The sequence below is a fragment of the Borostomias antarcticus genome (assembly GCF_949987555.1).
Source record: "Borostomias antarcticus genome assembly, chromosome: 25".
Classification (NCBI taxonomy): Eukaryota; Metazoa; Chordata; class Actinopteri; order Stomiiformes; family Stomiidae; genus Borostomias; species Borostomias antarcticus.
In genome coordinates, this window is record NC_140258.1 from 8,264,691 (window position 1) to 8,290,722 (window position 26,032).

A 26,032-nucleotide genomic window follows, 5' to 3' on the forward strand; every position below is an offset into this window, starting at 1 on the left:
CTGCCGTAACTGTCCAATAACCCCAGTACACAATTACCGCAGGCCCGAAATCTCATGAATTAAATCCTAATATTAATAAGCATTACCATTCCATCTTGCGGCTGTTACATTATCTTACCCCTGACCAATCTCCAGCTTACTGGTTTTGATGGAAGTGGGAATAGGCTGTAAATGGTTGGGTGGGATATGCTTGCGGGGGGGGGGTTGGGGGGTACGTGGCAAGTTAGGGTGGTGGTGGAGGGGGGGGGTCATTTCGAGCCATGCGGGAGCAGAGCGGACTCACCTTTGAAATCAAACTGTTGGATGTTTTTCAAGGATTCGTGGAGGAAGAAGCAACTGCCTAGTGCCTGGAGGAGAGAGAGAGAAAGAGAGAGAGAGAGAGAGAGAGAGAGAGAAGGGGGTTATGAGACATGCTGAGAACTGGTCGTACTGTAAGTTAAGAGATTCCTCTGGTTTTGATGCAGACAGGGGGACTCTGTTTGTGGCTCCGTGGTGAAAAGATCCCTCCACTCCTGTGAACGCGCCCCGTCTCCCAGCACTTCACAGACACTCCTTTGGTCAACAGCAGGTCACACGCTCTAGACTCAATGTTCAGTACACATTACATTACGTCATTTAGCAATGTACTACTACTTGCCAGAACTCACAAGTGCATCTCCTTTCTAAAACAAGTGACTAAAAGCATAATCTAGTGCTGAAGGCAAAGTGCAAGAATAGCAATACAATAGGTGCTTAAGAGGGAGGATCGTTGTAGTACTTCTTGAAGAGATGAGTTTTGAGCCTGCGACGAAAGATGGGCAGCGACTCTGCTGTCCTGACGCCAGCGGGCAGTTCGTTCCACCACTGCGGGGCCAGGACAGAGAAGAGCCGTGACCGTGTCGATCGACCGCAGGGGCATCGGAGTGACGGGGCAACCAGTTGCCCCGAGGTAGCAGATCATAGCGGTCGGGAAGGGGTATAGGGACCATGGCCTGGAGGTAGGAGGGGGCTGTTCCTTTAGGCTAGCGCCAGAGTTTTAAACTGGATGTGAGCCGCTACAGGGAGCCAGTGTAGTACACAATATGAGCAGCGCACTCATCAGTACAGTACATTCAACAGAGGGGCACTCAGACACTCGGCCCCCAAAAGCCTCCCCGGTGTGAAGAATGAACCTTTTTTGCCTTTCAAAAGGACACATTCAGATGGACTTTGGAATAACCAAAGATTTACTTCAATAGGATTAAAATCTCAATTTTTCAGAGAGAACAATCGGTCAACTTTCCCTTGTCTGCGGGACAAGCCAAACAAACTCTGTGGGAAGATGTGGAGTCACGGCGTGGGGATTTGACGCGGTTCACAGTCCGCTACCCTGCTTTCTGCTCGGCCTGCTTTACATCCACCAGCCTGACTCTCAATCCCCTCTGTGTCTTTGAGACACTGTGCCGGCTCTCCCCTCGGGGTCATTCTACCGTTGGTCCTGGAAGTCCTCCTTTCTCCTCCTCCTCCTCCTCCTCCATTACAGCAGCCGGAGAATGAGGTGAGGTAGAAAGAGACGGAGAGGGAGAGAGAGAGAGAGAGAGAGAGAGAGAGAAGCAGAAAGAGATAGAGGCAGAGAGAGAGGGAGGGAGAGAAAGAGGGAGAGAGAGAAAGAGAGAGATAGAGAGACTGGGAGAGAGAGAAGCGGGAAGGAGAGAAAGACAGGGAGGGAGGGAGGGAGTGAGAGAGAGAGAGAGAGAGAGGGCCGAGTGTTATTAGGTAGTGAAAGGAGAAGCTGAATGACAACATGAGCGAGAAAGAGTGATAAATGGAGGGAGAAAGTCCCGGGACAGAGGGCTATTCCCTCAGAGGTCGGTCCTCAACCGTGTGCAGGCCCAGGTAGAGGGGTGCTGAAAAGGGGGAAGGATGGCACAGGAGCTGGAGGCGTCCGCAGATGGGAGGAGGAGACGGAGCAGGGAGAGAGAGGGGGAGAGGGTGTAGGATTGCGCCTACAGCCTTTCGCACCAGGTTCCTTTGAGGGCGCCGGCGTGGAGACGCCCTCTCTCCGACAGGGGAGGGAGAGAGAAGGTTTAGGCCGCTCTGCCCGCCCGCCTCCCCACCCAGTCCCTGCATTATTTATGAGCGCGGGCACATCTTGAGATTAAACATTTGCTGATTTGTCAAAAGCACAAACATGAGGTCCTGCCTATCTCCTTGACATGTCGGTTCATCCAACAGGAGAACGCTGTCGCACATTTAATTGATGAGAATATGGCTGGTGACCCAGAGCCACAGCCTGCTCCTTCATTCTCTCTCTTTCTCTCTCTCCCTCCTTCTGAAGGTGGACAGGAACTGGGGGGGTGGCGGGCGTGGAGATGAGAGGGAGAGAGTGTGTGTGAGAGAGAGAGAGAGAGAGAGAGAGAGAGAGAGAGAGAGAGAGAGAGAGAGTGTGTAAGAGAGAGAGAGAGAGAGAGAGAGAGAGAGAGAACTCAAGGTCAGCTTTCCCAGTGCAGCATGGGAGCTTCCAGGAAGCCCCCCCGGTTGTTTATTTGTGTGTTCTTTCTTTATGTTCTTTTTCACCTCAAACTGCCACTGAGAGAGTGAGAGAAGAGAGACAGCCAGAGAGGCAGACAGAGAGAGGGGGCGAGAGGGAAAAGGAGCCACAGAGCTTTTATGTGGTTCTCATTTGTTTTCCTTTACAAGAATATACAGGATAATGTTTTAAAAAAAGAATATAAAGGATCATATAAAAAAGAAGAAATAATGACAAAGAACAAAAATATCTGCTCAATAAAATCTGCTTCTAAACCACCTCTCTCACAGAGCACTCAAATTGTACAATTCGAAAGAACTGCCAGCCATTTGCACGGAGCATTGAAATAGAACAGGAAAAGGGCAGTCTGTCTTTATTTCCAGTCATAGCAGGTGAGCGACGCTAGCGCTCACCACCCTGCCTTAGTGCCAGTGTCCCCTCGCCATCGATCAGTCCTCAGCCCCGCTGAATGCCACGGGCAAAACTGGATTTAATATGACGCCTTTTAAACAAATCGCAATTAATCAACCCTCAAATAAATGATAAACAATTGTGCCTAAGTGGCTATCTGTGTAATCAGGAGAATCTACTTACCCCCCCCAGCCCTAATAAATATTTATTTGACGTTGGGGTTCAAACCCACCGGCTGGTCCAGTTCGCCCTCTCTCTCTCTCTCTCTCTCTCTCTCTCTCTCTCATTCTCCATGAAGAGCCTATTATATTAGCGGTGCGCAATTAATCCATTTGTCTCTCGACGTGACAGGCTCAAAATATGAATTAAGAGCCGCGCCGCGCTGACAGGCCGTCCTTATCTTGAACCGCTGGCTTTACAATGGCCCAGGTCACGTCCCACTCTTATTGATTACCTGCCAGATTCACTTGAAATAATTAAAAGTATATTTTACATATTTATAAACCCTGCTGCCACGGCCTCTACTTAATTTTCCATTAGTAAAATGCACTCTATTAAGGCGGGCTCGCAGGGCCAGGAGGTAAGGGGGAAATGAGTAATGGCCATAATTGTAGACAGAAAGACAATAAGAGAGCCATAAAAGACCGGCTTTATTGCCCTGTTCTGGCAACGCTATCTCTTATCAGGAGTTGTATCCGAACACAGCACTCACGCACGCACACACACACACATACACACAAGTGCGTATGATGGAGAGAGAGAGATAGAGAGAGAGAGAGAGAGAGAGAGAGAAAGAGAGAGAGAGAGAGAGAGAGAGAGAGAGAGAGAAAGAGGGCAGTATGCAGTTGACATTTCCAAAAAGCCTTGTAGACAGGAGCTGAAGTCCTTATGGACTGGCTGGGAGGAAGGAGAGGGTGGAGAAGTGCGGAGCGCCGTAGCTCAGCCGCAGCTCAGCCGTACCTCTGCCGCAGCTCTGCCGCAGCTCAGCCGCAGCTCAGCCGCAGCTCAGCCGCAGCTCAGCCGTAGCTCCACTGAGTGCTTCATCCATACCAGGCCGCGGAAAAATTAGTTCCCAGCACATTGAACGTAGTACGGTTTCCGTGACCTTCGGATAGATTTTCTGCATTTAATGTGAAAAATGAGCCATAAAGAAAACATAAAAGTAATAATTTTTCGACGAGGTCTGTGACCTCCATAACACCCTGAGGGAGCTTGGACCATCCCGGGCAGTTGTCTCACACACACACACACACACTCCTGTGTCACCAGAGAGTTGTCACACACAGACACACACACTCCTGTGTCACCAGAGTGTTGCTGAACACTTCAGAGGGCAACGCTATAGCCTGCTCTATCGCCAGGACGGTCGGGAGCCACAAGCACTGAGCCATTTGAAAAGGGTTTGGAGCAAAGATCGAACGATAACGACAATGTGTCCGAAGGCCACTTTGTACACACGGAGACGGATCGGGTCGAGTCCCAAACTGAGACGGCACACTACAGTAGTAGGGGACACTTGAGTATGAGATCAGCCGTGTTATCCGTTGGTGCCGGAGACGCAGCTCCTGTAGACAGCCTGGATGAAATGTGGAAATAGGCTGTTCTGCTTTCTTAAAGGCCTCCCCAAGGCTCGCCCCTCGGCCCCGAGCCTGGGGGGAAGTGAAACATCTACGCCCAAACGAAGAAGAAGAAAGGCTCTCTCTCCCCAGAGTCTTCTCATCCGTCAGATCACGTGTAAAAACAAACACGCACGCACACGGGCACACACACGCGTCACACACACTTCAAAAGGTAGCGCATAACCTTGTAGGTTATACATGCGCACATGTGGAAAGAGTCTTCAGATGTAAAAGGTCACTCAGATATGCTGTCACGAAGGGACTGGGGTGCCATACATCATGAGCGCGGCCCACATCACAGAGGCTGACACGCAGACGTGGAGACTGACTAATGTCTATACCATTTGGCCATTAGTTGCCAGGAAGACACATTTTTTTTAACCACACCCACAATATTATCCATCATCTCCCGAGATACTATAGATCAAACAAGGTCACATCACTATGTTTAGTCATCATGACATGTTTATAATGATTCCAAGACGTTAGATCAGTTCAACAGGGGATGTTTAAACGCTAGTTAACCAAGCGGGCAGTTGGTGCAAGGAGACATCACTTGATATTCAGGCGCCGGTCTCCCAGTGTGCTTGGTGAGGGGGCCCTCCAACCCTGAGCCCTCTGGTCTGGACCGACCGCCACTGGCGCACAAACAGGGTGTTTGTCATCCGCTGTGATGGAAACATGCCTGGCTAGAGAGAAGAGCGTCAATAGAGATGGGCTGTGCTTCTTCTCAGGCCAAAGATCCAGATTTAGAGACTTTAGTACTCCTCCCCCAAACACACACACAAGCACGAGCAAGCGCGCACACACGCGCACAAACACGCGCACATACACACACACATGCACACACACACGCAAACACGAACGCACACGCACGCACGCGCGCTGCCATATGTGGTTGCCAAGCACCACTCGCAGGCCCATTGATTGAGTATTCAGAGTATTGAGCCACAGTGTCTATTATTCATCTGCTGGTGCTGGGCCCTGACTGGATACACAGACAAAACTCTCATTAAAACTTCTTCAGTCACTTCCTCTTATTTGAAAGGGGAGACTGGATGCTTTGCCATCGATCAAGTCCCTGAAGGACACCTTGTCTGTGGGGGAGGCGGGCTGGCGTGCAGGTTGGGGCCGATTTCTTTAGACAGTGACATGGGAGAGCCAGGGAAGAGCACACTCACATATCAGCCAGAAAGAAAGAGACCGTACCGCACAACGATCCTGATGAGAGTACCGACTTCTCTAAGAATCTCTAAGACAAAAGGAGACAGAACGTGGTAGTTTTTCAAAACCGAAATAGCTTTTCAATCCGCCGGCCGTCAGTCAAACATGATCGGTAGTGAGATCTATCAGTCGGATATCTGAAGAGATGATGCCATCTGCTGGCCTACCCCCCCCCCCCCCCCCCCACCACTACCCCCCACCCCCCCCCCCACCCATGCAGAGCAAGATTGATCTCCAAACCGCTGATTTTATTATTCTTTTGGAGTAAAATATTATGGATGGGTCTAAACAAGGCGTAATTGGCCAAACCCACGGCAGAGGCCTGACCTGCCAACAATCCGGCCCTACTCCCAAGGTTGGCTGCCTCCCTGGAAAATATTGTGCATTAATTTCATTTAGTCTCCCCTCCAACATCCAATGGTAGAAGTTAATTAAATTGCTTGTCCATTGTGTTCATCCACTTACAAAGTTAATGATATTGTGCCTGGGAATTAAAGAGCGTTTTATAAAGCGTGCTGGATGGGAGCTGGCAGCCTCTACGTTGCCCAGTTGAACCCTGTCATTCGGTGGGCCGGCGGACCCTCTAATTAGCGGTGAAATGGATGCTTCCATCTGCCAATTTCCTGCCACACTCATCAGTCGTGCCGTCGCTCCCCTAACCTGCCTGTCGGAGGGGTCCACAGCAATAAAACCCTCACGGCAATGACATTCAACCAGGACGAAAAAAAGAGAAGAGGAATGCTATGATATGACTCAGACTTTTAAAGAGCCTTTTTAGAATGTCTGTTCTCCCTGGTGCACATCATTGGTTAGGTTTAATACAGATTGAGCGGTTTGATAACCTCATTGAAAATATACATTCCGTAAGGGCAGACTGTTTCCGTTTTCAAACTAGGCTGCTACAATATACTGTCGATAGTCATTTATACTGTAGATAGTCATTTCACAAAATAGTAAAAAAAAAAAAGAAAAGTCAATTGATGTACATTTTTTATGAAATCTTTGCTTTACCCTTGAACCCAAGGTATGTAAACTGGACATTACTGTACATTCATTTAAATCAAAACATATTGTAACTCAAATGCACTCCCTGAAAAGCTGCCACATGAAGCCCAGTTTCCAGCGAGGAAGCGGGGAGCCCGTTAAAGACGACGGAGTGAGTAATGCTTATATATTCAGACTGGGTATTTGCTAATACAGCACTGCTACTTCAGCAGTTTTTAACGAGCGTATAAAAGAGGGACATCAAAGCAAATGAGATTACACCTGTGGTTCCTGTTCTGCTATTGACCCGTTAGCCGGTGTGCTATCTAACTGGCAGATGGACTGCATATTTTGCAGGTGCTGGTGATAAAAGTGGAAAAAATGTGCATGATAGTTGATGCACAGTTGTATGTTGTTGTTGTTGTTGTTGTTGTTTAACAATCACAAGCGTTGTAGAAGTGTTGTTAAAGGTTAAATAAGTTGTTAAATAAATAAATAAATAAATGCAAAGTATTTCACTGGTCATATCCCGGAACATCACCCCTGAATGAGGCCAATGAGCCCATAACACAGATATGCAAGTCCCGGATGGTAAAGCAGAGTACAGTATTAATGAGAAAAAGGATGCAACACGAATCCAATGACAAATTTGTGGCATGGTTTAGATGAAAACAGAAAGTCTGTATCTGGAAGCCAGTTTACCTCAAACAAGCTCAGAGCATGAGTCACTGCTGCAGACATCTCTGAAGTGACAGGAAAAGGCACCCCTTTCTTCTCAAGAAATATAATCTTGCTTTGAAACACCCCTATCTTCAAATAAACCCTGATTTAAAAGGCCGGCGTGGTGAATAACCACTTTCTTTAAGTAAATATGCGGTCTGGCGCTAACTAGATCATCTTTCTAAAAGGATACGAAGATGATGAATATTAGCTGCGTTATTAGATTGGCCCTAAAAATGAAAAATCAAAGGCTGAACAACGGAGGCATCCATTAGTAATTAAAATGACATTACCTCCTCTGCTCTTTGTTCGGCCCCTGCAGGGCTGCCAAGGCCATTATTCAATTGTTTCGGATGCTGGGGGATAAAATGCCTTTAATATACTTATGCTCATTAATGTAAATCATATTTAGCTATGGATGTCCAATAATCAAAAAGAATATTTCAACTTGTATGTTTTTTTTTCTTTCTTCTGAAAGTGTATTCCCATTAAGGGGAAGAGGCCCATGCAAATGACAATGACAGGTCTTTGAGTCCATTGATTTTTCCTCAGCCTTTTGGACAAAGCCACTAATGTTGTCATGGTCTGTTCATCAATCCAGATTATTATCTGATTTAATATCTCGCCTATTCATTTGGACTCATTTGTGATAGACGGTATTGGATTTACGGTCACATATGCACAGAAAGTAACAGATCTCATTTGAAGGGCTTGCAGCAGACTTGAAGTTTTGCCTTTGCTTTTCAACAGCTTAAAGTGTAACTGACTTATTTTAAATATCAGGGCACACACACAAACACACACACACAAACACACACACACACACACACACACACACAAACACACACACACACACACACACACACTCCTACAGTAACTCTAACCATTGACAATGGCAACTTGCTTGATACTGGGCACTAAGTAACGTCCCCTCCCCCTGAGGATGCTGGGATAGCTCCATAGCATGATTGGTCAGAGTGTAGCAGGGGGCAGGTCTGATTTGGTCCCTGTCCCACCCTGGCTATACCTGAATTATGTGGCCTTGCAATGACAGAGTGGCATCCTTGGCTGTCCAATGAGACACAGCTTTACTGCCAAGTCCCACAATGAAATATATTAGTTTGAGGCATCTTTGCCGAATCTGTCTTGTCACCTCTGGGAGGGATTTATTAGAATGTTCCCCCATTTCTCTACATCAACAACCTGTCCTCCACCCTAAATATACACACGCAACTCTTTCCAAATGAAGGCAGACATTTCATAAAACACTTATATGGCGGTAGACACGTCAAAAAGGCTGTTAATGGAATCCGAAACGGTGACGGCATCTCTCCTTGGGCGTGAGGACTTGCGGCGTGCTGGATGGGACGCCAACAGCCATGGGAGGACTGATTTTCAAGTTTTGAAGTACAGACACAAAAATAATTTTTTTCTCGTACCCCCCCACCCACCCGCCCGCTCAAAAAAAAGCAGCTTTCTCTCAGGGTGTCAGTCGGAGGCGTTCTCCGAGCACAAACAGTGACCACAGGACCGTGAAGCTTTAGAGGAGCCGGCACAACACAGCGCCGCGGCTGGTCCCCGGCTAAGACCCGCTCCGGACGCTCTTTGTCGTCCTCTTTGTCTTTATGTAAAAATCGATGCTCGCCGATGATGTGTTATGTAAAATTGCCGGGGCTTGATTTAAATGGCTGGATATCCTCCATGCTAGCTTAGTTATACTCCAGTGCATCGCCCCCAAGAGCCCGCGGACGCCCACGTGAAAGGCGGAATGTAAATGCAGCCTCAACCTCTTAGATAACAGAAATTATGTCATGGGGCCTTTTTTTGGGGTGTATTATAATAATAATAAATAAAAAAGCTGGAACAAAAAGGAGTAGGGGGAGGCATTTCTGACGCAGATGTTCTTTCTGCCTGTACAATCGTGGCGTCGGGCCCTTTCCCTGGGCCCCTTGGAAAGCAGCTTGGAGACGGGAGCGGGCCGAGGGCCTGTGCCAGGGTTGGGAGGGTGGCAACACACACCCACGTCTGCTCTCCTGAAAACGCAACACCCACAGTAAAAAGGAGAAAAGAGGATTTCCGGGGGGCCTGTATCGGGTCGGCAAGCAGTCTCCTGGGCCACCTTTCTGAAAGCCCGACAGATGACCCTCAAGTACTGTATATCATTAGTTTATGTGAGTGTGTGTGTGTGTGGGGGGGGGGTGGGTATATCATACAATGGGTCCTTAGTCCATAAACCTTGCTGTCATATACCGTAATTCGGATAATGTATGATAAGATCCTCCTACTGTACATATTCCCATCTTCCTTATTTGACCTCTAGTTCATTGCAGTCTCACACACGCAAACAGAGGGCTTTTTGTCAACGAGTGTGTGATATATTCATTCATTCATTCAAAACTCAGTCATAGGGTTTACATAGAGTGTGCTACACATCTAATCTTCCCCAGGGAAACAAGTGGAGACATACAGTAGTTTTTCAGGAGTTGGACTGTACCTCAGTTCTCAGAGGCCTCTCTGGAAACCCTTCATCTCTGGCCAAGCGCTAGCCATGAAAGACGTTTCTCGTAAAGCACAGGAATGTAATTAGGGTAATTAAAATTAAGAGGGTTGAATCTAACTAAAAGAGCATAACATCCAATCTAATTACAGCCGCCTTTAATGAGCTGGTAATTAGCTACGGAGTGGCGCACACAAGAAGCCATTGTTGGTGAACTTGTGCATGGGGCCTGTTGACTGGGGCAGTGTTGTGTCAGATTAAAGCCCACTTGGAAAACATTACTCACCGAAATATAGTTATGTTTCGCTTTATATGTCTCTATAAGAGACCAATTCTATGTCCTGCTGAGGTTCATCTGGAGGTTTCGGCCGCTCAATCAGTTTACTCTGAACCTCCCTGGCTGAGGTAGTTGTGAATGACGCTAAATCAAGTTGTTTCAGCGAGTTACTGCACATAAAGGTTATATTTCACTACTTCAATTTCCAGGCAGGCATGTTTGTCATGAATCGCAGTCTGCCCTCTTGAGCGGCAAATATCTCGCCCATGTATTTTGTGTTGACGACAACACCCTGACAATACATCATAAACCGGGCTCGTCCGCCCTCCAGCCCAGCCCCCGGCAGCTTTCATCAGGGAAGGCTCTAGAGGTTCCACCGGCACCCTGCCGCCGTTCCACTTCCCACCCAGCAACGCCCCTCATCTGCTGGGACAGATTCCCCAGCGTGACCCCCAGAACCTTGGAGAAGACTGTATTAATTTTCCTGACAAAAATCAATTGGGAGAAAAGACCAGGACGGGAAAGAAAGGCCTGCTTCCTGGACCTGCCTGAATCCCACCCCCTCATTGGGTGCGCACAGCTTTTAAAATATTTTTTACGGCCAATAGTTTAACAGGGGGTGGTGGCTAGGGGACAAAGGAATTGTTCATTTCCCTGACCCCTTCTAAGAGCCATTCTGAATCAATTGCCACGTGCCCTGTTTAATACTGTTAGGATATGTGGGACTAAAACAATTTTGGGTTATGGGTTGTGCATTTATCTTTCGATGTAATCACAAGGGACAAAGCATATGACACTGACTTGTTTATAAAACATAGCATTGATGTGTCGAGATGTAATAAAAAGAATAGAGAAAAAGAAAGGAAAGCCATTCACTCAGGCCGAGGGGCATATGACTGCAAATTCACTTTTTCTTCTTTTCTTTTTTTTGACTGCCTATTCATAGCCCCGCTGACCAAACAGCAATGCAAAACATCTTCCCAGAATTTGATTAGGAAGATGTGGGAAGAATGGAGTCTACTACTTCAGTGGCCGCAGATGTGCACATTGACCCTAGTGAGCTCTGCAGACAAGAATGAATAGGGGCATTAAATAGCCTAGCAGATGTGACTTAATTGACCATAAACATCCAAAATATGACACTGCCAAAATATTGGAGAGTGCACGGCCGTGGTGCAGTCAAGGAAGCCAGGCGGAGACATACTGTACGGAAGCCAGGCGGAGACATACTGTACGGAAGCCAGGCGGAGACATACTGTACGGGCGCCGCGTACAAAGACCACACCGTGAGGCGACCACAGCGAGAGACGGTCCAGAACTGCTACAGCAGCCTACATTCAGAGTGGGGGGGGGGGAGGGAGCTGGGAGAGTGAGTGAGTTGTGGCCGCTATGTGTTTAAGATGTGCTGCACAATACGCACTAATTCTATTAAGTGCCTGTGTGGTGCGGCACTGTGCTTATAGGTTGATGTAAATGGAGGGCTGGTTGAGTAAACAATGCAGGAACATTAGAATAAGGTGATTGGATGACAGAGTGGAGCGGAGGAGGCCTGTGCCCGGCCACCCCGGCCCTTGCCAAGTCCATTACGTGTATTGAGGACATTGTGAGCGCCGCCGTAGGACAGGTGTGCCAGCCAGGCAGAAAGGTGTTGCTAGCCCTCATCGTTAGAATGGCTTCCACCCCATGACATCCTAGGTTAAGAAATGAAATGAGCCCCCCCCACACACCCCCTTTTTCAATCTGCGTTGGTGCTTTTGGACTGTTTTAGGGATCTGTGGCAGTAAACCCGTAGTGGTCACTTGGACTGAAGTTCTCTTTTCACATTGCATGTTCTGCACCACGACCAAAAGCAAATTCCTAGTATGTTGAAAAACTGCATGGCAACAAAACAAATTATGATTATGATTAGATGCGCAGATAAATCCAATCAAAACACTCAAACTGTTAATGATCAGGACTTTGTTGGTTGCTTGCAGACAGCAGCGTTGTCATTCCTACCAGGTCCCTGGCTTTTACGCATCAGCCATTAAATGCACTTGTACGTGAAGTGAGATTGTTTGAGTTTGTTCTCTCCAGACAGGTGTCAAGAGGTTGTCTCCACCTCTCTAATTACTCCACAACACACCGGCCAGCGCCCAAATCCCTTCCTCACGCTCCTCCACCCGCTTGAGAAATTGCCTGGATTTGAGGTAACGATTTCCTCTCTGATATTAACCAGCTGTACATCACGCATGGCGGCTGAGATCAATTTCCCAGGGTAAAAAACAAAACAAAAACGTGTCCCTCTTTTCAAGACGGCGGGCGGTTGAGCCGGAACGAGAGAGGGGGAATCACGGACGAGGGACGCTTTCACGGATGGCGGGCGGGTGAGCCGGGATGAGAGGGGGGATCACGGACAACGAACGGACAATGTTTGAATTAGAGTCTGATGGCTCCCTGAAGATGACCCCCCGCCCCCCACCCACCCCATCCCGCCACCTGGCTGTAAGGCATATGTGGGAGCGACCCGTGCGTGAACGTGCCTGGTGGGGCTGGTGGGGGGGGGGGGGATATATAGATATACACTTAGCCAGGAGAAAAGGTCAACGGGACGGAATGTGGCAGGCAAACACGGTGGCGGGTCGCCCGCCTGCCAGGGACCCCGGGATGAATCACGGGAGAATTGGTGCATGGCAGTGAATGAATAACCCGCCTTGGCTCCCCAAACCCCATTATTTCCATCCCTCTCCGCCGGGCCCTAGATTCATGTCGGCGCATGCTGCCAGTTCATTAGGGCGGGATATCATTCCTCTTCTGTCGGCGGCGGGACAGGCCATGCGGGGCCCCCGGGGGCCCGCCCGGCCCTGTTTAATTCCACATCATCCGCTCCACTGAGGGCCTTAATCTCTGCCTGTGTGATCAATACTATATCAGTGTAAATTAAAATGACAATTTTAAAGTAATTAAGCCCTGTTAATGCTCGATTCAAATGTCATTATTTGCACAAGCAGGGAGCAGAGGAATACGGGGGATGGGCTGTGTGTGCGTGCGTGTCTGTGAGTGGGGGGGGTTAGGTAGGGGATAGGTAGGGGTGGTGGTGGTGTGTGTAAGTGGGGGGGGGGGGTAGGGGTGGTGGTGGTGTGTGTGAGTGGGGGGGGGGGGTAGGTAGGGGATAGGTAGGGGTGGTGGTGGTGTGTGTGAGTGGGGGGGGGGGGGGGTAGGTAGGGGATAGGTAGGGGTGGTGGTGGTGTGTGTGAGTGGGGGTTGGGGGGTGAATTACGTGCGTGTCTACAGTGACAGGCGAATGCTTAAACTGGCCACAGCCCCTGTTGCCGTGGCTCCCACTGAGGGGGGTGTGGGGGGGCTTAACAAAAGCAGATTAACTCTCCTCCCATGCCGGCCAAGGGACCTCTGCAATTTCAGTGGAGGATAACCCAATTGGAGAAATTTGATTTGTAGAACCAAACCCAATTATGGCGATATTAGATGAGAAGTGGCGGGAGGGGAACGCTTGCTGAAGAAAGAGGGAAAATAAAGGGGTGGTAGGACAGGGGGGGCGGGGGGGGGGCGGGAAAAAATAGAAAACTTACACAATAAAAATGCACTTAAGTCTAAAATGAAGCCCAGCAGTAATTGTGTGATTCAATTATTTTTCTCCCCCTCCTCTCCCCGGGTTTTGAAAGGCCATTTAGAGTCATTGTGACGGTTAGAGTGAAATAAATGGGATCTAACGTTAACCTTCCCCCTGTGTGCGTGTGTGTGTGTGTGTGTTGTGTGTGTGTGTGTTGTGTGCATGGGGGTGGTCCGTTTGTTTGGACTATCTCAGGCAGTTGTCCTATGTGGTGTGAGGTGGTGTGTACGCGAGGCGGGAAATGAGATGATCACATTGTTGAGTCTTATTAACAGAAGATCACAGCCCCCCCCCGCCCCCACAACCCCAACCCTCTACAGACCGGATTCAACAATTACCCCGTTCAGACTGTTTAGGGGGCAACACAGGGACGACCAAACATACTCCTGCTATGGCTAACTAACCCTGGCTTGCCCTGAGGCCATTTTCTCCCGCTATGACACACACACACACACACACACACACACACACACACACACACACACACACACACCAGTTGCCGTATAGCTCTGGTTGAGCCACCAGTCTAGAGCCAGTTCTGTGGAGCCAGGCCGCTAACAGGATTTCCCTTCCCGTTATGGACACTTCCATATCTCACAATTAGCCGCTAACGAGCCACATGCTGACAGACAGGCGAGTGGATGTGGTGATTAAGGGAGGCCGACGGATCGCTCGCGGATCCGTCCAATCCTCTGCAGCCCGGCAGCGCCATTGCCATGGAAACTATGTCTTACAGCTGACCAGTAAAAGGCCGGTGTGACCGTCGTCTTCTGTGAATAATACCGATGTTCTGTCAAGATGCTACATGGTACCGTATGACGGTCTAGCAGTCACATTTCACTGGCGTCCCTCTCTACCGAGTCGCTGTGATTCTGTGCCATCAAATTCTAATCAATTTCATCAATTAAAAACTCATAACTTTGCACATTATGTACAGTGTACAGAACAATGGCATGAGAGCTAAAACGCACTATCGTGGGACGCGCCAGATAAACTGCTAACTGCTAACGGTTCCTGAACGTACCCTGCCCCGCGACGGCCATCGACAGACGACTACCCCGGCCCATGAATTATTAAATGCATGCCAATAAGGAATAGATGGACAACAGTGGGCTGAAAAACAAAGGCAACCTTTGGGTATTTAATTAGTTGGAGGTGCTGCTCTGCATTTCTGATCAGGCCCCATAATAGACACCTGGGGGCCAGAGACAGAGACAGAGCGAGAGAGAGAGAGAGAGAGAGAGAGAGAGAGAGAGAGAGAGAGAGAGACGGGGGGGGGGGGGGTTGGGTTGGTGAGGGTCCAGGCAGTCCGATCCATCATGGTGTCTGTTGACCTGTGTTTGTGGAGCAGGCCTTATTAATTATCAGCTCGTTTGGAGAGGGTTGGGGGTGGCAAGAGCTCCTCCGCAATCAATGCTAACTGTCGCTCCAGGAGAATTCTGGCGAAGGCGTTTAAGATCAATTTGACGCCGGAGACACGATGAGTACGTGTTTTCGGGGAACAGGACAGGACACGAGGGAAGCAAGCTCCGGGGGACGGAGATGCAGAGAGGTGTGGGCTTGCTGGTTATGGACAGCTAATCCATAGCCCCGCTTCCACTAGCGTGCTACTGTAGCTTAGCTGACCTTCGGGTACTTTGTACAAATATGTATCAGCAAGATGACGGGTCGAGGCAGAAACAAACAGGGTGACAGATAAAGAAGCCAGAGACGCCACTTGAGTAATTAAAAGCGAAGAAACCGAAGAGCAATATCGACTGATCTTCGACAGCTCTAAAATGGTGTAAATACAAAAGAGTGAAAATTAAGATTGTACTTTTCTTGCAACCCTCCCCCCCCCCCTCTAGCGGACTCTCAGAGGGTGAGCAGGACCTGGGGGGGGGGTTGTGAGCAGCTGAAATAATCATGTTGCTGAGGGCTTCATCTGTCGCATAGAGAGCGAGCTGAAGCTGAGCTCTGACACGGCACGTTAATAAAAGGGGCCTTTAAGGAGATGCCTGGAGCCATTTAACAACACCTCCCTTGACACACAAACACACACACATCACCACATCACCATGACACCACAAAGCACACAGGCACACACGTCACAGTCACAACATCTGACACGCACACATACTCAATTAATCTGACACTGTTACACACACGATACACATCACAGCAGCCTGTATCACTAGGATGTCAATATGGATAGGATAAGGATAATGTTCGTTTCTATAGATTTGTACTCAAGTGTGTGAAAATGTACTGCTATTCGATTTAATGTATGTATGTTTGTTTACAATGTGTGTACTGTATCACAGGATTGTAATATCTGTGTGTGTGTGTGTGTGTGTGTGTGTGTGTGTGTGTCCACGTTGCTACACAGGTCTTTGGGGAGCGGGGCTCCAGAGACCGCAGGGCTGTGAGCGGCCTCAATAGCGGGAGGATTATGGAAATCAAACCAGAGAGATTAGCTAATGGGGATATAATGGCCAGTGTCTGCCTGGGTCAGCTTGGCCATGCAAACCAAGTGCTAGCGCTAGCACTCCCGCCACTGTGGTGGTGGGGGGGGGAGTCGGTTAGCACTAATGCTAATGCTATCCCTAACGCAGGGCCTGACGCATCCAGGATCCAGCAGCTTTCACCGGGAGAAGCCTAACCCTACCGGAGACATGGCCACCGCCGCGCCCTCACTGATGTCAACGCCCGCTCTCCTGCTCTCTCTCTCTCTTTCCTCCTCTCTCTCTCGCTCCACAGAGAAGGCTGCTGTTCTGAACCCACTGTGTGTGCTCCATCAGATATCTATTCATTCTCCCTCCGCACCCTACCTTTCATACAAAAGACGTCCTTGTGGGCCAAATCAATAGTAGTTTGACTAGGAGAGAGCCAAGAAGGACAGCATTTACACACGCGAGGAATTGGGTCTATTTCAGTTTTGACCCGAGCCATCTGCTACCCACCAGGCACCACGGAAACAGCTTCATAAAAGAAATGGAACATCGTCAGGTTGGATATATCAGAATTCCAATTTTTAGAGTGTCGACAATTTTAATTTTGATGCGCGGCGGGGCGGTTTAGCCCAGCGGCCTTCGCCAGCCATGGCCTCTCTCCCCTCTCACTTCCATTCCTTGCCTGCTCGGTGCGACCATTCATCAGGACCCGGGCGGAGGACACCTCCTGCCTGCTTACAAATGCATGGGAGCAGGCGATAAAATTAACCTTGTGGCAATTGTTTTCCCACCCGTTTGATGGCCCCCTGTCAGCCCATCCGTTATGCAGCGTGAAAAAAGGAAAGAAAGCTCAGATGCGCAAAATATTATGACTGAGGGACCCCAACGGAGCCAAGCGAACGCCAGATTATGGAGTCGAGAGGAACAATCAATCAGCAGCAGAGTGGCTGGCGGAGCAACTTCCTGTGTAGCTCATTTGGTTGGAAGGGGGGGGGGGGGGCAGAACCTGATGGCAGTGTGGCGTAATACCACTGAGGCTTCTGGGTAATGTAGTAAAGGCGGGCAGCCGTATTTACAGTCTGGCCGACAAGCATCCATGACCCAGCCCTCTCTCCGGGGGGAGGGACGGGGGAGGGAGCGAGGGAGAGGGGCGGAGGTGCGGGGGGGGGCGGTGGAGGGAAGTAAAAAAAAAAAATCCTTCAGAGGGTGTTTATTTGCTCTCAACACCTCCTAAGCGATCAATATTTTTAATTTGGGTCCGAGTTATTATTTTTCACATCACCGCGCCTTGGAGCAGAGTAAAGTGGCTCATATTTTAGCGCTAAAAAGATCGATATGACAGGCTCACCTTCACTCTGCCCCCCTGGTCGTCCAGAGGGCCACACATCATAATGGACGGTGGTGGTGGGGGTGGGGGTGTGGGTGGGGGGGGGGGCGGCATGCTGGAATCACATCATTATCTGTGCCTGTCGACCCCACCATCCCATCCCATCCAAACAACCACAACACACACACACATGCGCGCTCATATACACACACACACACACACACACACACACACACACACACACACACACACACCTCGGCGATAGAGCTGATTTACTTCCCCAGCCAGATCCTGCTGCCCCCACTAAACCAATCCCACCACACACACAAACACTTTATCAGAGCGCAGTTTATGAGGGGTGGGCCGTGTGTGTGTACGTGTGTGTGTGTGTGTGTGTACGTGTGTACCGTATGTCAGAGGCTCGTCGCTGTGATGGGCTAGAGGAGGGCACAGGCTCAGTTCCGTAGATTAGGCTCCTTGTAATAAATGCATCAATTTCTCGGCCTCTCCACACAACCCATTAATTATATATACATTTTCTACCGAATTTTTTTCCCCCAGAGAGCCAAAGCAAGCTCTCTCTCTCTCTCTCTCTCTCATAATTCACATCTGATGGCAGATTCATTGATTGTCGCTCAACACATGTCCTGAGTGTGTGTATTTACGCTGTGCGCGCGCACGTGCGTGTGTGTGCGTGCGTGGGTGCTCAGGGGTGTGAGTGAGTGTGTGTACGCACTTATGTGCATGCATGAGTGATGACGGGGGTGGGGGGGCGGGGAGTTATGGCCCAACAATATTACTCCTTTGACATCTGCTCCATTCAGATTGCCGCGGCCTGCTCTGTACTGTACTACTCTGTACTCGCCTTATTGAAATAAGAGCCGTTAGATTTAAGTTTGCAATATTTTAACCTGCTTATGGTCTCAGGGCCGTCCCAACAGCCAGGGGACAAAAGAGGAAAAGAGGTTGATCCCCCTCGTTAACCTGCATGTGTAAAACCAGCATCGTGCGCCCCCCCGCTGTGACCCCACTCTGAGTGTGTGTGTGTGTGTGTGTGTACTGTATGTAAATGCCATCTAAAAGGGTAAGCCCATTTCGTCTGGTATAAAGAGGACAGTGCCGCACAGTGAAAACAGGCTTGGAGTGCAGGTCACACGACTAGGCAACACAACACTCACGCACGCACAAACGCGCGCAAAGCTGTCAGCGCAGAGGGACACTAAGTGTTCATAAATTCCCTGGCCGGGCCAGGCCGAGCGTCGGGGTGCGGGTTTGATGATTGCATTAGAGCGTGCTGCTGGAGGGAGGAATTAGGGGCCTCACCTCCAGAGCAGCAGTGCCGCTGGCAGCTGCCTGACACAAAGCCTGGAACGGAGGCCGGGCCTGGGGCTGGGGCTGGGGCTGGGGCTGGGGCTGGGGCTGGGGCTGGGGCTGCTGGCGGCAAGGACACGGTTACTGACTCTGCTCTGAGCGCTGAGGTGTGAGTTAGAGGAGGGGAGAGTTAGTGGAGGGGAGAGTTAGTGGAGGGGAGAGTTAGTGGAGGGGAGAGTTAGTGGAGGGGAGAGTTAGTGGAGGAGAGAGTTAGAGGAGGGGAGAGTCAGAGGAGGGGAGAGTTAGTGGAGGAGAGAGTTAGTGGAGGGGAGAGTTAGAGGAGGGGAGAGTTAGTGGAGGAGAGAGTTAGTGGAGGAGAGAGTTAGAGGAGGGGAGAGTTAGAGGAGGGGAGAGTTAGAGGAGGGGAGAGTTAGTGGAGGGGAGAGTTAGTGGAGGTGAGAGTTAGTGGAGGGGAGAGTTAGAGGAGGGGAGAGTTAGTGGAGGGGAGAGTTAGAGGAGGGGAGAGTTAGAGGAGGGGAGAGTTAGAGGAGGGGAGAGTTAGAGGAGGGGAGAGTTAGTGGAGGGGAGAGTTAGTGGAGGGGAGAGTTAGTGGAGGGGAGAGTTAGTGGAGGGGAGAGTTAGTGGGAAGAGCTGGAGGAAAGTACTGCATGTAAACTAAAGGCTGCAGAGGCTGGGGTGTATTTTGGTGTTCAAGAAACTGCCGACCATATCGTCACAGAGGTCGGAGAAAACGCTGAACTGAGTGAGGAGTGATTGCAAGTAATGTTTAGAGCCTGAGCTTGAGGCCTGTGTGTACAGTGTGTCTATTCAGTGTGTGTGTGTGTGTGTGTGTGTGTGTGTGTGTGTGTGTGTGTGTGTGTGTGTGTGTGTGTGTAACGCGCTTGCGAGCTAACCGGATACTAGGCATAGTCGGTGAGAGCAAGAGCGCAATGTCTCTCGGGGTGACAACACACACCGTCCCTCCCCTGTCTCTCTGCCGTGGGGGGAAATCCAATCAGGCCTCCGACACAGGAGCCGTCAGCTCCAGCACCCGGCACAAATACCACCTAAACTGATTACGCCGACGTGACGGGTCACAGCTGCTGGGAGGAGAAACCACACACACACACACACACGTGCACACACACACCACACACACACCACACACACACACACACACACACACACACACAAACATACACACACACACACAGACACATGGTAACGAAGCAGTTTCTTTTCTGTCAGACCACAGAGCCTGATTTATCCTCTCTCCTGTGCCTCTCTCTCCTGTCCTGGAGACCAGGATGCCTTTAATTCCCCATTAAAATGCCAGGAAACAGGGCTGAGTGCAGGGCGAGGTGTGCGTGTGTGTGTATGTGTGTTACAGTGTGCCTTAGTGTCAGTGCTGGGGCTTTGACTGAGAATTGTAAAGGGACATACCCGAGAGGTGTGCGTGTGTGTGTGTGTCAGGAGCGATAATAGGCATTACAGTGAACATCATTCCGCATGACGCCCCCAGGGCCGGGCCCGTGATAAATATTAATGGCCTGGAACAAGTGGATTGGGAGTTGAGTTATCAGGGCGGGCTTTCCTAATTGACATTTTACCTGCTGTATACCTTAACAGGGCCGTAAAAACCACCAGGCCTGGAACCCGCCGAGGAGGGGCATGTCACTCAAGGAATCCCACACGATGCCCCCCTCTCTCTGGCTGGTCTGTTGGTCCATATCACCTCCACTGTCCACAGCCACTCTGCCTGACTGGAGGTTGCAGAGCTGAATCCATCAGGTTTGTGGGCCTGCCCTGCTCTGCCCTGCCCTGCTCTGTCCTGTCCTGCTCTGCCCTGCCCTGCTCTGCTCTGCTCTGCTCTGCTCTGCTCTGCTCTGCTCTGCTCTGCCCTGCTCTGCTCTGCCCTGCTCTGCTCTGCTCTGCCCTGCTCTGCCCTGCTCTGCCCTGCTCTGCTCTGCTCTGCTCTGCTCTGCCCTGCTCTGCCCTGCTCTGCCCTGCTCTGCCCTGCTCTGCCCTGCTCTGCTCTGCTCTGCTCTGCCCTGCTCTGCCCTGCCCTGCTCTGCCCTGCTCTGCCCTGCCCTGCTCTGTCCTGCTCTGCCCTGCTCTGCCCTGCCCTGCTCTGCCCTGCTCTGCCCTGCCCTGCTCTGTCAGGCTCTGCTCTGCTCTGCCCTGCTCTGCTCTGCCCTGCTCTGCTCTGCTCTGCTCTGCCCTACCCTACCCTACCCTACCCTACCCTACCCTACCCTGCTCTGCTCTGCCCTGCCCTACCCTACCCTACCCTACCCTACCCTACCCTACCCTGCCCTGCCCTGCCCTGCCCTGCCCTACCCTACCCTACCCTACCCTACCCTACCCTGCTCTGCTCTGCCCTGCCCTACCCTACCCTACCCTACCCTACCCTACCCTACCCTACCCTACCCTACCCTGCCCTGCCCTGCCCTGCCCTGCCCTACCCTACCCTACCCTACCCTACCCTGCCCTGCCCTGCTCTGCCCTACCCTGCTCTGCTCTGCCCTACCCTGCCCTGCTCTACCCTGCTCTGCCCTGCTCTGCTCTGTCCTGCTCTACCCTGCTCTGCCCTGTCCTGTCCTGCCCTGTCCTATCCTGCTCTGCTCTGCCCTGGGCCTCTCTGTGCTGCTAAAATAATAAAATAAAATAAAATAATATATATATACATCTAAGTGAATTGAATGTTTACTACTTCATGTGTAGGTGAAAATTCTGAGCAAATTAATCTTGCAGTAAGATTGCGGTATTTTATATACAGTATTTATTATACATGAATTGACTGACTCCTGAAGGTGATACAGACCCAATGGACTAAAGGTAATACAGACCTAGTGGATCTTAAGGTAATACAGACCTAGTGGATCTTAAAGGACTATGCTCGTTTTTGACAACCTGGACCTTATTTACGACATATTATAAGAAGTTTGACTCACCCAGATCACTTTTGTGTTGTTCGGAGGCATGTAGAAGAAATTTAAAATCCAGCGCGAGCCAGTATGTCCATGTAATGGCGGCGCACGGGGCAAAGGGAATGCAGCTTCTCAAAATCCATTTTCGGCCGCTAAACGGTTGTTTTCATCAATCACATTGCATGAATCGACAGTTGATATTCCTCTACGCGAGCCATTCTTTCGGTTTTCAAAGACGTGGTCTGTAGCCACCGTAATATGATCTTTAAACGCCTCTCCCCCACTTGCTCCAGCACGCATGCGCACAGGCCAGCGCGCAGCCTGCTATTCTCAGGCTCACATTCTCTGCGCTACGATCGTAGTTGGTGCCGAGAATATTGTCGTCGTCATTCGTCAGCAACAATCCGATCGTAGCGCAGAGAATGTGAGGGAGCATAGCCAGTGTAAAGATCATATTACAGTGGCTACAGACCACGTATTTGAAAACCGAAAGAATGGCTCGCGTAGAGGAATATCAACTGTTGATTCATGCAATGTGATGAAAACAACCGTTTAGCGGCCGAAAATGGATTTTGAGAAGCTGCATTCCCTTTGCCCCGTGCGCCGCCATTACATGGATATACTGGCTCGCGCTGGATTTTAAATTTCTTCTACAGGCCTCCGAACAACACAAAAGTGATCTGGGTGAGTCAAACTTCTTATAATATGTCGTAAATAAGGTCCAGGTTGTCAAAAACGAGCATAGTCCTTTAAGGTAATACAGACCTAGTGGATCTTAAGGTAATATAGACCTAGTGGATCTTAAGGTAATACAGGCCTAGTGGATCTTAAGGTAATACAGACCTAGTGGATCTTAAGGTAATACAGACCTAGTGGATCTTAAGGTAATATAGACCTAGTGGATCTTAAGGTAATATAGACCTAGTGGATCTTAAGGTAATATAGACCTAGTGGATCTTAAGGTAATACAGACCTAGTGGATCTTAAGGTAATAAAGACCTAGTGGATCTTAAGGTAATACAGACCTAGTGGATCTTAAGGTAATATAGACCTAGTGGATCTTAAGGTAATATAGACCTAGTGGATCTTAAGGTAATACAGACCTAGTGGATCTTAAGGTAATACAGACCTAGTGGATCTATCTTATTGAGGCTTCTGGGACTGTTCCTTTCAGCCTGTTTACCTCATGGATACTTCACATTTACTAGTGTCTCTGTGTTTAATTAGAAGACACAACCACACACACACACACACAACTACACACACACACAACTCTCACTGGCTCCTGCTGACACAGCTTTAACTCTCAGTCACCTGGGTCATTAGACACACTGAGCAGGCTTAGCATGAGAGAAGCATATGCCAGGCAGGTAAACACACACACACACACACACACACACACACACACACACACACACACACACACACACACACACACCATGGTCGTTACCATACACTCTCACTGCATCACAGCCCGCCCACCCTCCCAGCACACTCACTTATGTAGTTCCAAGGAAACACACACAACACACACACACACACACACACACACGCACACACACACACACGCACACGCACACACGCACACGCACAACAGTACTGGAAAGCCCAGAGTCCTCCCCACACACAAACACACATTTCCACTTACATTATCTGAAAATTGACAGACAGAGCAGACAACAAACAATTGCCTCCCGGAGTAAGAAATCGAAGTTTGCAAAAACAAATATGAGTGATGTCATCTGGGCTAAATGGCAAGTCCTGAGTGAGATAGGCCGAGCCAATTCATATTTACAGTTACCATGGATTTCAATATCTAACATCATATGAGGCACATTTGATGTCTCTCTTCCACAAATTGATTTACAAGAGAGGCACAATTGCATTCTCTAGCTGAGAGATGGGGATTTAAAAGCAAACGGGAATCAGAAGACTGAACTAAATTAAAACAAGCGGCTATCGCTCTCAATTCACCGATACGCCAGTTAATTATTTTCACAAAAGGCCAACGTTTGTACTGGGCTCTTAATATGTTTATGAAAAGAGCACATTTGTCTTCTGATGGTGTGATTTACGAGTGTTTGCTGTGAGGAAGGGCGCTGTACCGTGGTAATGTGACCCAGACAGATACAGATGAGAATCCTAGCTGTCACAGCCCAGCGGGCACGGCTGAGAGGGGCTCTCTAAAACACACGTCTGCTCCACTCCGTGGCTCATCTCCCAACACTTCCTGGTTGGCCTCAAAATTTACTGAAAAACAATATCTTAGCACTGAATGAAGAGCTTTATAAACCAGGAACTGAACTGCCCAACTGAGAGAGAGAGAGAGAGAGAGAGAGAGAGAGAGAGAGAGAAAGAGAGAGAGAGTGAGACAGAGAGAGAGAGAGAGAGAGAGAGAGAGGTTGGATGCTGAAATAATGTTGAACTTTCCAACTGAAGGAACTAAAGGTATCAAGACTGAGTATTTGGCTCCACCAGGAGGCCATCACTCGCAACTACAGGCCACAACTCTGTCTCACCCTCCATCTTGAAGTACTGCGCTGATCAGTTGTCCCCGGTGTTCACTGACATCTTCAACGCCTGGACTGGAGTTATGCCATGTACCAGCCTGCTTCAAGACCTCCACCATCATCACAGTTCCTAAGAAGGTGAAGATCACAGGCCTAGACGACTACAGACCCGTTGCCCTCCCTCTGTAGTCATGAAGGTCTTTGACTATCTCAAGACCATCACAGACCCACTCCTGGACCTCCTGCAGTTTGCTTACAGAGCCAACAGGTCCGCGGACAACGCGGTGAACATGGCAGGAAGACTTTCCAGGAAGACTAGCTCGTCACCTAGGTGGCAGCTAATGGGGATCCTTTTAATAAATACATAAATAAATAAATAAATAAATAAATGTCTCTTCACTACGTCCTACAGCACCTGGACCCTGCAGGAACTGATGTCAGGATGCTGTTTGCTCAGCTCGGCCTTCAACACCATCCTCCAAGCCACACTGGAGCACGGAGCACATAGAGAACTCTGCCTGCCCCCCCCCATCACCCTGCATGACTCCCCGATTGCCACCACGGACTCCTTCTGCTTCCTGGGTGCCGTCATGTCCTTCCTGGGTGCTGTCATGTCCTTCCTGGGTGCTGTCATGTCCTTCCTGGGTGCTGTCATGTCCTTCCTGGGTGCTGTCATGTCCTTCCTGGGTGCTGTCATGTCCTTCCTGGGTGCTGTCATGTCCCGGGACTTCAAGTGGGAGCTGACCGTCAGCACCCTGGTGAAGAAGGCTCAGCAGAGGATGTACTTTCTGCGGCAGCCACAGACCATGATGGTACAATTCTACACCTCCATCATCGAGTCCATCCTCACCTTCTACATCACGACCTGGTTCCCTGCCGCATCAGTAAAGGGCAAGACTAACTTATGGCGGGTGATACGCTCGGTGGAGAGGGTGATCGGCTGCGCCCTGCCCTCACTCCAGGCCCTGCACGACTCCAGGGCGCTGAAGCGGGTCAGAAAGATCAGGGCCGACCCCTCCCACCCGGGCTATGGCCTCTTCACACCGCTCCCCTCTGGCAGGAGGCTGCGGTCATTAAAGACTAAAACTGTTTGACACAGTACGTTTTTTCCCCACGGCCATCAGCCTCATAAACATGGCTCCCCTCTGACTCTCTCCCCCGCCCCCTGCAACTTTTGTACTAAACTGCCTACTGTACTGACTCTTTGTAGTCCAATTGCACTGCTACTTTTTGCAATATGTTTGTATCACTGCACTTTACGAGTCCTGTCATGCACTATCCTGTCCTGTCCTGTCCTTGCACTTGTCCATTGTTGTATTGTTGTAAGCACCACTGTGTAAAAAATATGTATGTAAAGTACAATGGCAATAAACAAATTCTGATTCTGAACTCTAAAACGTAACTGAGAAAGAGAAGCAGGCAGTCAACTTCTGATTCATCAAGTACCAAAGTTAACCAATGCCCATCTGTGTGACTTTTTCAAAGATAGCCATCAAAACATTTATTTGTGAATAATATTAAAATTGATCTCATCTCACAGATCGATAGCCCATTTGATTTGCATATAGATAGATAGTAATCAGCAGTAATCTTGAAGTCTTCAAATGTGCTGATTTTAGAGAATCCGAAAAATGTAGAAGTCTCTTGCACCACCTGGTGGTTCTCCACAGTTACTGCAGGCCGAGAGAAAAT

The 26,032-nt window shown here is 49.6% G+C and overlaps 1 protein-coding gene across 1 annotated transcript in view; it reads right to left on the reverse strand.

Moving 5' to 3' along the window:
• Positions 1-26,032, reverse strand: part of inpp5a (inositol polyphosphate-5-phosphatase A) — a 132,770-nt gene that overhangs the window by 50,974 nt on the left and 55,764 nt on the right. The window contains exon 5 of the mRNA XM_084458534.1: positions 284-347. Coding sequence (XP_084314660.1) covers positions 284-347 — 64 coding nt within the window. The remainder of the gene's footprint in view (positions 1-283; positions 348-26,032) is intronic.